At 40.8% G+C, this 13,719-nt stretch overlaps 1 protein-coding gene across 5 annotated transcripts in view; it reads left to right on the forward strand.

Annotated features, from left to right (window-relative positions):
• npnta (nephronectin a) overlaps nt 1–13,719 on the forward strand; it is a 60,040-nt gene that overhangs the window by 37,632 nt on the left and 8,689 nt on the right. For all 5 annotated transcript variants that reach the window (XM_085164174.1, XM_085164176.1, XM_085164175.1 and 2 more), the window contains 5 exons: nt 344–463; nt 1,764–1,883; nt 4,786–4,920; nt 6,082–6,204; nt 7,482–7,904. In XM_085164174.1, the coding sequence (XP_085020300.1) occupies nt 344–463; nt 1,764–1,883; nt 4,786–4,920; nt 6,082–6,204; nt 7,482–7,904 (921 nt within the window). The remainder of the gene's footprint in view (nt 1–343; nt 464–1,763; nt 1,884–4,785; nt 4,921–6,081; nt 6,205–7,481; nt 7,905–13,719) is intronic.

A 13,719-nucleotide genomic window follows, 5' to 3' on the forward strand; every position in this document is an offset into this window, starting at 1 on the left:
AGTGGTGGAAAGTCATAGGGTTTAATCATATCCTTCATCGCATGCAGGTGATGCAAAGGTTTAATGCTGTTACTGGCTTAACCATCAAAAGGGCGATTTCTGGGCCTGTCAGAACACAGAAACGCTTCACTTCCTTGAAGATACCCCCACCCCATTTAAAAAACAACCACGTTAACACGCAGTCACCTCAGACGGAGCCTGCATACCTGCACGTAAATGGACAAGCGAGGTCTGACATGACTCGCCTCTTCCACCTTTGCCCCGTGACTAATTTCACCTCTTTATAGGACCTCAGTCTCTCTGTACCCCGGGTGATTTAAGTTGTCTTTCTCTCTGTCTGCAGACCTGAATGAGTGCGGGCTAAAGCCTAGGCCCTGCAAACACAGGTGCATGAACACGTATGGGAGCTACAAGTGTTACTGCCTGAATGGCTACATGCTGATGCCTGACGGGACCTGTGGAAGTAAGCCTGTTTCTCTTGCACACACACACTTTGATTGTTAACACTCTTTGTGTTACAGCCTGAGAGGTGGAAGTTTCCTTTCCCTGTCTGTGTTCTCCTCATGGAGGATTCCTCTTTTCACTGAATGTATCCATTTGTTTCTACAGGACACGGTGTTGATATCATTAAGAAATGTATTTCCCACTCGTACCCCTGACAGCAGCCTCACAATCCTTTGATAGACTGTTTTGATTAAAACACCGTGTTGATCTGCTTCATTATAGTAGCTCTGCAGACTAAAGAACCCCTGTGAAGAACCCTTTGAGGGCTGAAATGAAAAATATGAAAGAAACACAATCTACAGACCCTTGAGTGAATGTGCACATTTTCTTTTAGGGTTTTTTTTATTGTTTGCCCCGAGGTAGTCCACAGAATGTGAGCTGATGCCTGAACATGTCTCCCTGTAAATTCTGTTTCCCACCTGATAACTATTTTCCCTGCACGTTTCCACTTGAGGACTGTATGACTCCCGATACCTCTTTTTAATTAGTTCTTTTGTACGAGGGGAAAATTCACTCCCCACCTTTTAAAGTCTAAATCGCGTAATACTTGAGGCAATCTGAAATTATCCTAGGTGTTGTTGTCTAATGATAGCATGATGCCGTTAAACACCTTGCTGCTCCTCCTTTCTCCCCTTTGATCAATAGATCACTGTAGCATTTATTCAGCCCGGCCTGCCTCAGTCATCAGACTCTACTCCAGGGTGCCGGCAGCAGCTGAAGTAGCAGTGGCAGCAAAAGCCTCACTTTTAATTTCCTTTTTAGAGTCCACTGTTATCAAGACAGGCCGAAGAAAATCTGTTTCATTACGTTATTATTTTTGGAAGTTCTTGATCTGCCCGGCACGTTTCAACAACACTCACGCCTCACGCTGTTGCTTTGATATCGAGCGGGGGAGATGGATTATCAATCTTTGGGTGTAACAAAGGATAAAAGTGGGCAGGGGGAAGATTGCTGGAGCTAAGGTGTGAGCACATGGCAACTGCACAGCAGAGAAGTCTAATAATGGCAGAGTGAGTGCTGTGCTGCTGGCAGCACCCCAGGGTCAAGCTGGCTAATATCAGAAAAGGCAGGCGAGTGGCCTGGCTGTTATAAATTGGCTGGAGGAAAAAGAAGCGTGCGCGCGCGTGTGTGTGTGTGTGTGTGTGTTGGTGTGAGAGAAAAAAAGTGTAGGTGAGAATGGCATAAACTCTTCTCCCTTTGTACTCCCCAGTGGCACCAGTGTGTGTTAATGTGTCCCGTGTTTCTCTTTTACCCATCAGACGCTCGCACTTGTGGTATGGCCAACTGCCAGTATGGCTGCGAGGTGCTGAAAGGAGAGGTCCGATGTCAGTGTCCGTCGCCGGGGCTACAGCTGGCTCCGGATGGGAGAACCTGTGTGGGTACGTCCCGGTCTTAATATATCTCCACATGCCTGAAAGCTGAGCTACTCTTATCTGTGAGCGACTTGCAGCATGTAAATCCTCATAAATATAACTTTTTTTTGTTTGTGTGTGAGTATGTGTTTGTGTGTTTTTCTCAGCCTTTAAATTTGCTAATCAAAGGCAACTATTTTGGCAAAGGAAGAAAAGAAACTGGCAGAACAAATGCAGTTTAGCCACTCGAACGCAAATCCTCAAAGCAAACAACTCATCAAAGTTGAATTCATCCAAATTGCTTCACAGCGCATAACTTTGATTTCATCGTCAGTCCTTCCTGTTGCTTTTACAGCAGGAATGCGATCGAGGGAATCCCACATATCTGCCTTTACTGCCAATTTTATGTGACACTGCTCCTCAGAGGGGTACCTTAACAGATGAGGTGGGCAGTTGAGGCAGTTAACCTGTGTCAGGTTTAAACACAGGGTATTCACTAGAGGCTGTTCCCCTTTATGCTGCCTTACAGGGCCACTTAACTGCTGGGCGGCTAAAGGGGTGGTTTTCTAAAATAGCACAGACATGAATCATGAAGAATTATGAAGGGGACAGAACCCTTTGCCTACCACAAGTGTTACGACAGTAAACTCTGGACGTGGAGAGTTTTATGGAAGCTCTATAATCATCCTCATGGACGTGATTCCATCTAGGAACCAGAGACTGAAGTGAAGCATCTGGCAGCTAATGAGGTTAATTAGTAGCATGACTGGATATAAAAAAAGAAGATGAGTCTGTCAGATGTAAAAATGGAGAAGGGTGTGAAAGTCTGAATTTGTAAGTGGTTCAATGAGTTATGAACCACTTTCTTAATGTAAAATTACAAAATCTACTGATGTAAGAGAAAAAGGTCAAAAATGAACGAAAGGTGCGTGAGCTTCAGGCCCTCAGGCACCACTGCATTAAAAACAGACACTTTTATGCATGGACTCAGGAACAATTCTGAAAAGCATTGTCAGTAAACACAGTTTATGCCCCAAAATGCAAGTGAAAACTGTAGCATGAAATAAACAACCCTCTGGGCCTGAGCTCATTCAGTGTGGACTGAGGTAAAGAGTAAAAAGTACCCTGTGGTCTGTCGATTCAAAATTTGAGTTTGGAAATGATGTGTCCTCCAGGCTAAGAAGGAAAGCAGTTATGACGGTATTATGGGGTGTTGGCATTAACGCATATGTCATAAATAACTGAAAAGGCACCATTAATACAGGACACTGTGTACAAGTTTTGAAACAATATTATGCATTTGAAGACATTTTTCAGCATGAGGAAAGTGATAAAAATAAATAAATTTCTTATTTCACCAAGAAAATCCTAAGATACATTTTGCCAGCAGAAACCCACTGAAACCATTTGGCACATTACTGTATGAAACAAAAAAAAAAAACCCTAAACAAACAAAGGAGGCCTAAATATCAACATCATGAGAAACATCTCACACTAAAAACTACAGTTATCGGTTTTTAATGAGGAAGAGATGATGAAACGCTGTCGGTCAAATCTGTGTTTTTTAAGCACTTAACATTCAAAATGAGCGCATATTCTTAAAAAGTCCATTTGATATGATGTACTTGTACTATATTCAATAAAATATAGCACTGGGATGACTAGAAAATCTTGCATTCCCTTTGTACTACTTCACACAGTGTTGCAACTTTTGTGGAAATGGGATCGTAGCGCACTGCTGCTCATATCTGTAGCTTTGCTCTCATACATGTTTCAAAGTGCACGAACGCTGCAATCGGCGCGCCGTAGTGTGTCGGATGTTTTAGTTGAACTAATTCTCTGTAAACTAAACAGGAATGAGTACAAGTTTGTATGAATCAGTCATTATAAACCATATATATTCATCCCATCGGCCATTCCGGGTTTTTTTAATCATTGGAAGCGACTGAAATGCATGAATTGGTACAAAATGTAAACATAATAGCTCCAGCAGGACTACTATAGCTGTTTTAGAAACTCGACACGCTTCAGTGTTTGTTTACTAAAAGGGCCGGGAATCCTTGAAGAAGGATGTCTCACAATTCACTGGATGAAGGTATCGACTTGTTTTTGCTCAGTGACAGAATTTGACTGAAACACCTTTGATCTGATTAAAGTCGGCTTCTCACAAAAGCTGTCACTTTCAGCACATTTTAAAACATAAACATTGCTGATATAGAATCTGTGAATGTGAAAATGGGGTAAACATGATTTGCTTTTTACTCTGTATAAAGGTGCAGTTACTTTACTTTGTGGTTTCAAATATAATAATCCACGTCTGCCCTTGCTGTGACGGCAGTGATGTATCCACAACTGTTGGCCATTAAGCAGCTCCACTCAAGCAATTTGGGATTAAGATCCTCGCTGATGAGACCCTCAGCAGTAGTTGTTAATGGGATGGGAAGAGCTCGGCCCACTCACCGCTCTCGCTTGTTTTCCCAGCTGGTCCAGGTGACTTTAGTGTTTTTAAGGTTATTTTAAACAACAGTTTCTGAGCACCTCAGCTGCATTATGCTGCAAATAAATTAAAGATTTTAAGGCGAAGCTTTGAGGCTCCCAGCGTCTAAATATTAATGATCACATGCCTGTGAAGGTGATCAACAGAGACACTTGGAAAAAGTCTTTAAATAATGAAACAAGCTAGTGTGTGTTGTTTTCCGCTCGCTGAGCAGAATGTAAAAGGAGCTTTGTTCATAAATGAATACTAAGCAGGGATGAAGAACATGTGTTCCGGCATGAATAGTAATGTTTAGTTTAGATTCAATTATGCTTTCTAATCTCAAATTTTTTTTAATCACGTTGTTTTATTTTGAGTGCACTTCTTATATAATGCATTATAGACATTTATCTGAGCATTTTCCTCAATTTCTCAATCTTCTTTCTTTTGCAGATGTGGATGAGTGTGCAGCAGGGATAGCAGTGTGTCCCAGGTTCAGGAAATGTATCAACACCTTTGGTAGCTACATCTGCAAATGCCATGAAGGCTTCGACCTGCAATACATCAACGGAAAATACCAGTGCATAGGTACTGTGGCAGCGCCTCTGTTGTGAGGCTTCGACTGGCAATACTCACACAAAGGTCAAAGGTGCGCTGAGGTGGCTTGAATTTAAGCCGAGGTACTTTTAGTGATGCACGTTTTGTTTTTGAACTGCTTATGAAAGAGCCCGATGAAAAGAAAAGAAACACGCATGCAGAGATGAGTAGCAGAAATCCATGTTTGATACTACAATGGGACAAACTTCTGCTTTGCTTTAGTATTTTAATTTAATGTTTTGATGCGGTTTTCAACCAATCTCTCATTTAACACGCCCGTTGTGATTTTCTATTTGTAGGTTAATTGGCTGTAAAACAATTAGTTTAAAAAACATGATTCCGTGTAACAACTACATCAGTAGATACTTTGCAAAGGGAAAACAATGCAGTAACAAAAAACAGGAAAAATTGCATTTTAAAATGTAACTTGTACAAGCAATTAACCATATCTCACATGGTTATGGAGGAGTCTTGCCTTTGCAACTCTGGATCGTATTCCCGTTGCATCTTTCAGTTTTAGCTGTCAGACAGATGGCCTCACATTTAACTTTAGAATATTTTGATACACAGAGAAGTTCATGGCCGACTCAATGACTGCAAGGTGCATGGATGCAGTAAGTCCATACTTTCTTTTTCACATGACTGTATTTTTCAACTAAAAGAAAAACAGAGATTAAAAAAAACTTAGTAATATGGCAATTTAATAAACTTTTAACTTTCAAAAGGTGGATTTTTAATTGTTAGTATCATGCTTATGAAATCTAACCACCAAAAATGTGAAAAACAAATACAGATTAGCTTCTATCGCAATTCCTGTCCTATTTTATCTGCTTTTGAATAAAATTATCAAGTTGATTAGATTAAAGAACGGCCAAGAGCAACTTGGCAGGTGCTCTTTAAATGTCTAAAAGACACATCTCTGTATCTTGGGGAGGACTTTTACAACAACCTTCGTGATGATTTTTCCTCCGGTATTCATAAAAGGTCGACTATTATCCACTTGAACTCTTTCACTAACGGTACGACATAAATTTTGAAGCTTCCTTTAAGTGGATGTGAAGCAATTAGCGTTTGATATTCTGCTTTTACGTTTTAAGCTTTCTGCACTTGCACCCAGGAGCTGAATGTTGTTATGCTTCCATTATCTTTCAGATGTGGATGAGTGCTCTTTAGGTCAAAGCCACTGCAGCAGCTTTGCCACCTGCTACAACACGCCGGGCTCATACAAGTGCAAATGCAAAGACGGCTACAGGGGGATGGGCCACGACTGTAAACGTAAGTCCTGAGAGAAAACCCCGGGACTAATATTCAGTTTAGCAACGAGGAACAGGGCTTCAGGTTTTTTTTGCTTTTTTCTTTGCCTGTGTCTTTAAAAATGTGCTGGGGGGGGGGGGGGGGGGAGCAGGGAGAGAGGAAGAAATAGGCTTGCAAGCACAAAGCTTGGACTGAAATTCCTTTCTTTGTAATAGCTGTCAGTCATTACTTGACTCACCCTGCCCCTTTATTGCATGTGCCCAGATTGACTTGGTTTTTTGACATGCGGCTCGGGTAATAAGGACACAAAGAGGAGTCGTCATCATCTGTGATTTGTTGTGATCTGTTAGTTGGTCTCATTCTGCTTACTGACACAGAGTTCATCACAGTGTGTCTGCACTTTTTACAGCAGCTCAGTGGACAAAGAGTCATTTATTCTCCACAGTTATTTAACCAATGGACAGGCGCAACTCATGTGGCATTCCAGAGAGCAAAGTTGGAACCTGCTGCATATACTTCACCCCACCGTCCTGCCCAAAGGGTGTGAGCCGCAAGTGCTCAGGGAGTCACGTTGCAATATCCTATTCATGTATCACATATCAAAGTCGCCTGCAACCTGAAAAGGCAATAACAGAGTTCAAACCTTTTGCCTTTGTCCACTCTCATTCTTCACTCATGAAATCCTTAGGAAACTGCCACTATCACCCCCCCCCCAAAAAAGAAAAAAAAAAAAAGCCAACCCCCCAATCTGTGTCTCTGCTCCTGGACAATGTGTGCAGCCACAAAGGAAAAGGCGGTGTAGCTTTGATGACATGAGCGAGGGTGATCTTCGGGGCACAGCAGCCTGACTTAGTGCAGAAATCATTCCATACACTCCAAGCAGCTCTAGACTTATGCTGCGAAGCCTCTGGCTATGAGTATACAAAGAATTACTAATCAAGATGACCGCACGGACAGATAAAAAAGACATGACAAGAAAGCAAGATTGATTTTCAAAGAGCAGGAGTTCACTGAACGTGGGCTGTCTTAATGGTTCAGCTTGTGAAGTCCTCTAACTGTGAGCAAATGAGCTTCGTTAGCAGCTGTGAGCTTTTGCTTTCAGTGTGATTGGAGACACCCAATTTGTTTTAGAGTGCTAACATTTAGGTAATGGTTATCAGAAGTCTCAGTAGATGAAGTACAGCCCTCTTCTTCAAAAAAGTGAGGCTAATAATTGCAGTTAGTCTGCAAATGTATGCCTCATTAACTCTTAAGTGCTCATATTTCAGTGCTCCATCTGCATTTTCTTATTATTTCAGCCATCCCTAAAGTGGTTATTGACCCCCCGAGACCAGGCAAAGTGCCTCCAAATCATCACAACCACATCCCAGACTTGGATCAGCAGAGGACCACCACCACTCGCCCACCAGTCACTCCAAAGATCATCTTCCCTAAATTGCCGCCAACCACCACAACTACAACCAAGGCACCCCACCCGAGGGTGACCCCATCGCAACACAAGCCGTTGGTCCCCACCCCAAAGCCCTTCATACCCACCCGAAAGCCCTTCATACCCACCCGAAAGCCCTTCATACCCACCCGAAAGCCACCGGTACCCACTCGCAAACCCTACATCCCAAGGCCAGCAGTTCCCACCAGACCACCCTTGCCACTGCCACCGGTCACACCAGTGGACAATACCATCCAGAAGGAGGTCACCAAGCAGAGAGGGGATGTTCACAGTAAGAGGCTTCTTGCTTTACTACGGTGTTGTTTTGTTTCAACAGGTGATTTAAAGCCATTGTGACAGCTTCCTCCCCTTTTCAGATACATACTTACAACTCAAAGTTTTTGAGTTATAAGTATAGATATTGTTTTTTCTTAAGTGAATACACATGAAATATTAAAAAGCACAACAGTTTGATGTGCTTCCTCCAGATGTTTACCGGAGGAAGCCGTAAGCACAAAATTTACATTTTTATCTCGTACAGTTGTTAGCAGGCAGCTGTTTGTTTACACATCTGGCACACAAAGAGCAACATCAGTATTAACTTTAAGTGTGTTTTTCTTTTTATCTGGCAAACAAGTTCAGTCCTCCCAAAATGAAGAAGACATCTGCTTATTAAAATGACCCCTTTTACACTTCACTATCCAAACATAGTTATAAAACGATTGATGTTGTGTTGTGTGAGGGACACTTTCATCAGGAAATCAAGTGACATAAGACATATTTAGATCCAACTGTAGAGTCTTATAAGGTGTTTCTTTGTCTGTTCCACATGCGTCCACTAATCTGTTTTGATGTAGATAAGAAAAAAAATCTGGCTCTTGAGCTGCTAAATGCTCTGCAATGTTCAGCAGTGAGCTGCTATTTTGAGTGATTGCTGCTTGTTGCAGGGCAGGTAGTGTACAATGAGTGTTTACAGCTTTTTCACTGAGAACAGCTGCTGTGTCTGGAAAACAAGGCTGACTAGAGGCAGTAAAACTGAACCAGAACAGTAAAGCTGTGGGCTGCAGAACAAAAACAGTGAGCTTAAACACTCCATACAGGTGATGCAGTCTTTCACATAGCACATATAGAACTACACGTTGTTCTTATAAATGTATTTTTTGGGGGGATGGAACAGCTTTAACTGCTCTGAACATGTAGGAAAGCCTTGTTTGTTACCTTGGGGTTGTGGATCAGGACGATTCAACATGTTCTCCAGCAGTTGTAAGGTCAGTGGTTTGATGCCCTGGTTCCTCCTGTCTGTATATTAAAGCACCCTTGGTCAAGATACTGAGCATTCATCAGTATGTGAGTGCATGAATGTGAGACATGGGGCTCAGACACAGAATAAAGCTATGTGAATATATTGTGTATGATTGGGTACTCTTGTAATGAAAAGTGCTGTGAGTGCTCAGTTCAGAACAGCACTCTATAAGCACCTGTGCATTTACATTTACAGCTTCAGCTTTGTGATTATGAAACGAACCCTGTTTTCTTTTGGTTTCCTTATAGCTGGACTATAGCATTTACACCATGGGCCTTCATCAGCTCTGTAACCCACCATGCAAACCAAAGCAAACCATATATATATATATATATATATATATATATATATATATATATATATATATATATATATATATATATAAACAACAATTCTTGCAATTATTTTATGATTTTTTAATGCATATTGAAGCTTCTGGCAAATGAAAAAAAAATTAATGAAATCTGCATGAATTATCTTTTAATTTGTATGACATTTGCTACATCTGGTGTGTTTTCTTTTAATTTAATTAGTTTTTGTTTTTGCAGTGTATTGTTTAAAAATGTACTGTGCAATTTATTAATTTTTTTCAGGGGGAAAAATTACACTGATGATGTAAAAAACAAAAACTCACGTATCAAATGCGATCCACTTGGCATTAAGGGGTTAAGTTGTTGCATTCGCACATCGAGATTTCATATATTACCATAAACAGCAGCTGGCCGCTGGTGTATAAAGTTCATCTTCCAGCTAACAACATGACAGTTTAGATATGTCAGCAAATTTGAATCTCAAAGTTTCCATTTGCAAAGTCTTCAAAATGGTTCAACTCAAAACTCAGAGGTCACTTTCAAGACCAGTTAAGATACACTGGAGCGGGAGTTTGTTACCCACTGTTTCCCCCCTTCCCACATTTTGGACAATGTGCCATATTTTGACTAGTTCTGTGGGACATGCACTTTTACGCAGTCTGTATGAAGAAAACACTTCTTATTATAGTCAGAAGAAGAAGGTAAAGTTAAAAGTCCCCAAAAAAGTCACAAACGTTGTAGATTTTCTTGAATATGACAGAAGCTGCTGCAAAAAAAGCGGTTTTGTCTGTTTTTGTTAAAGGTATTTTGCCATTTCCCACAGGCGGAAGATATGTTGTGAGGTGACGCAGTATGTGTGGGTCATAATTGGATAAAAATTGCTTAAAGTGTCATCTTATCTATAGATACATCCGAACAGAAGAGCTGCTGAAATAACAGTGAAATAAAAGAGAACACAGGAGTATATAAAGACTATTGCACGAGTCTATAAGAACAAACTGAAGCTTCCTTTTATGATCACTGTATATTTGTCCTGTATTTGCTAAATGACAACCCGGTGACCTGCGCAGTTTAGTGTATTTTTAGTTTAAAATTGGATATGAACATTTCAGAAAACCTCTCAGTGTTGTTGACGTGTCCCACTTTGTCCCACACAAACACAGTGTTTGCTCCACATTCACTTTATTGGGATCTGGTCACCTTAATGTGTTTTACAGCTAGCCTGTAGTGGCAGCCAGTTTTCAGTTTTGAAGAAATACCCTGCCTTATCCTCAATAGTCAAACTACATGCCACTTGCTTTTTTTCTTGAGTAAACAGTTTATAATTTCTGGGAAAAGAAGATCGATAAAAAGCAATACACACAAGAGGTAAAATATGTAAATTTGATTCTGGCATGAACGCTCCCTTTATAGGGGAATTCACAATGATTTCCATTTGAATAGAGCTACACCCACCTCCAAAATGCAGCTATTGTATGGCAAAAATGTCTATTTTTTTGCAAGAAAATGAAGTATTATGAGCTCAGTGTCACAAAACTGTACGGTGAGAGAAGGAATGTCTTTCTCTTCTCAAGGTAATTATCTTTTTTGGCTTCAAGTGACAAACACAAACTAAGCCAGACCGTTTGTTATTCACATGTCACGCAGTGCTCTCGGCCAAGCATCAAACTCTGACACCAATTACCTTCAAAATGAATCACACTCTCAATCAAACCAAATAACAGAATGAATTATAAATAATGTTAGGTGGTAAGACTGCTTTTTTTTTGGCTTTAACAAAGGAGTTAATCAGGCCAATCGTGTGCTGCACCTTTTCAGAACTGTGAATTGTTTCTTAATGAGAAAACTCGCCCACTGTTAAGTCTGAAATATGCAGTTCAGGGCTGAAATCACGATCCTTGTTTTTATGTAACTGAAATGGGCGGTTTTCTCTCTCGAGCTAAACAGTCACCATTTACATGATAGGGCTGGTTGGAATTCTGTATTTTGTTGACAGTGCTCAGTAAATCCAACGATAAGACAAAAAAAGCAGCAACGAGTTGATCCCACTAACAAATACTGTCTGTGTATCAAAGACCCGATAAAGCTTATTTCCAAGAAGTGTCTCTCTTTTGGCGTTTTGCTTGCTTGTAGCCACAGCAAATTACAGTGTTTACTGAAAACTCGGCATTAAGCTGTTCTCCCTCAAAAATATGTATGCCGAGAAACTAAGTACAGAATAAGAGGTGAGATACTGTGGTTCCTATTCACCTTGCCAGATGGCATCACATAATTAGAAAAAGGGAAGAGGAGAGAAGATTACCTTAACACCTGTCTGCCCTGCTTGAGGGAGACATCAATCTAATAGTCCGCACTACGGCAGAGCAGTTCTAGAAATCAGAGCTTGCCGAGGATGGCTTGAATCAGATGAGAGAGAGAGGGAAGGAGGGGAGGAGAGACATCACCGAGTGATTATTCAAATAATTAGACGGAAATAGGGATGAAAATGAAGAAGAGCCCCGTGGCGTGAAGAATACTTCAGCTGCTTCTCGAGTGCAGGTGTGCGTTTCAGTCGGAACTAATTCAAAGGTTTTCACAGATTCCTTGACCCGTGAAGTGAGCGTCACCCGTTTGTCTCGAGAAAACCTCGTCTCTATAACCTTTTAATCATTAAGGAAAAATGTGAAAGCTGTGATCAACTCACAGTAAGATAACGAGCAGAGGCTGAGATGAAGAGATATGCTTATCTGAATTGTGCATTTTTGTTATCGACGTGTGTTAGAAGCGAAATGTAAAAGAAAAAAAATGACAGTGTCTTTGGTTTTTACTACAACGACAGCTTGTCCTGCGTAGCATCTCTGCTGTTTGCTTGGCAAAACACCATGAAGTCGGCTTCCAGCCAAATAATGATGATAATGCTACACAAATGCCTATAAAACAACAAATTGTTATGACTCTGTCTGGATAAGGTTTAAAGACATAGTGCCAGAACTGCCAATTAGTAAGCTTTTGAAATGCTAATAGTCACATTTGTTTAACTACAGAGAGAGGCAGGCTAGCTGTGTCTCGCTGCTTCCCCTCTTCATGTTAATGTTGTTGCCTGCCACTTCTACCTCCATCGAAGTCAGCAAGAAGTCCAATAAACATATTTCCCAGAATATAAACATGCCGTGAATTGTGTCAGGAATTCTTGTAAATTAGGCTTAAATAAGGCTCTTAATCTCTGAATGCAAGCTGCAGAGATGTGAGGCTTTCACTGAGCGACAGTGATGGATGGATGATGAAGTGCGATGTTTAACCTGCCAGTTAAAAGATGCAGCTACACGGTGTCTAGAAAGGAATAAGTACACTGCACTTGTCTCTAAACCTTAAGAACCATGTTTTTCTCCCCCCTCTACCCCACATTTTAAAGACATCCTTAGTGGTTAGATAGATAGATAGATAGATAGATAGATAGATAGATAGATAGATAGATAGATAGATAGATAGATAGATAGATAGATAGATAGATAGATAGATAGATAGATAGATAGATAGATAGATAGATAGATAGATAGAAAAACCAGGTGGGGTGGTTTGGGTGGTTTGCAGTTTCTCTTAGAACTGCACAATCTGACCTTGGAGTGAATTTGCTTGGATGTCCACTCCCAGGAAGACTGGGAGAGTCTTGAGTTTTATTCACAAATGTTTTCCTTTGTGACTAATCTTTCTCACTGCAGAATAACAGACTTCAAATTGTTTGGAAATGACCCTTCTCAGATTAATGGAGAGTAACAGTTGCTTCTCTAAGGTCATTGCTGTGGTCTTTTCTCCTTGCTCACACTTGCTCATGATGAATTAATTAAGCGCATTTGATTAGCAGGACCGAGCTGCTACTTTACCCTCCTAATTCCTCTGGAAGCAGTAAGAGCGTGATATGTTAAACCTTAGAGCTGAAAGACAATGCCCTTTCTTTTTCACATGACTCATAGGTATATACTCTACAACCAAATTCATAGGGATGCTTGTTCCTTAAAAGCACAGACACACAGAGAGACCTGGATGCCAGGGATTGCTCGAGAGACTGGTGTGTGTATGTGTGTGTGATCTCCGCACTCTCAGATTCCTACGACTGACAGACTACATCACAATCTGCCAGGTGGTTGTGACCCAGCATGTGCAGGAGCCCTTTCAGTGTAGAGGCTGAGTGGGAGGGGGCACACATTAAGGACTCTAGGGGGGGCTTGACAGTTCAAGTGCAGGTTACAGTTCATTCATAGCAAACGCACACGAAGCAGCCTGGAAGGCTAAGAATATTTTAATTGATAATTTGTCTCATTAAATTCCACTGACAAGTGCAAACCCAGTATATATCAAAATAAGGATGTCTCTGTACTTTATATATTTTTTGACATTTCAACCATTTTCAAAAGGCATTTTAAAATCAGACAGTGATCATTCTAACAGAACAAAAAGGTCAAAACATTGCTCACTAAAAAAAGAACATGTTTTTTTTTTCTCCGGCGCACACTTGA

The sequence above is a fragment of the Neolamprologus multifasciatus genome, chromosome 6 (assembly GCF_963576455.1).
Source record: "Neolamprologus multifasciatus chromosome 6, fNeoMul1.2, whole genome shotgun sequence".
Classification (NCBI taxonomy): Eukaryota; Metazoa; Chordata; class Actinopteri; order Cichliformes; family Cichlidae; genus Neolamprologus; species Neolamprologus multifasciatus.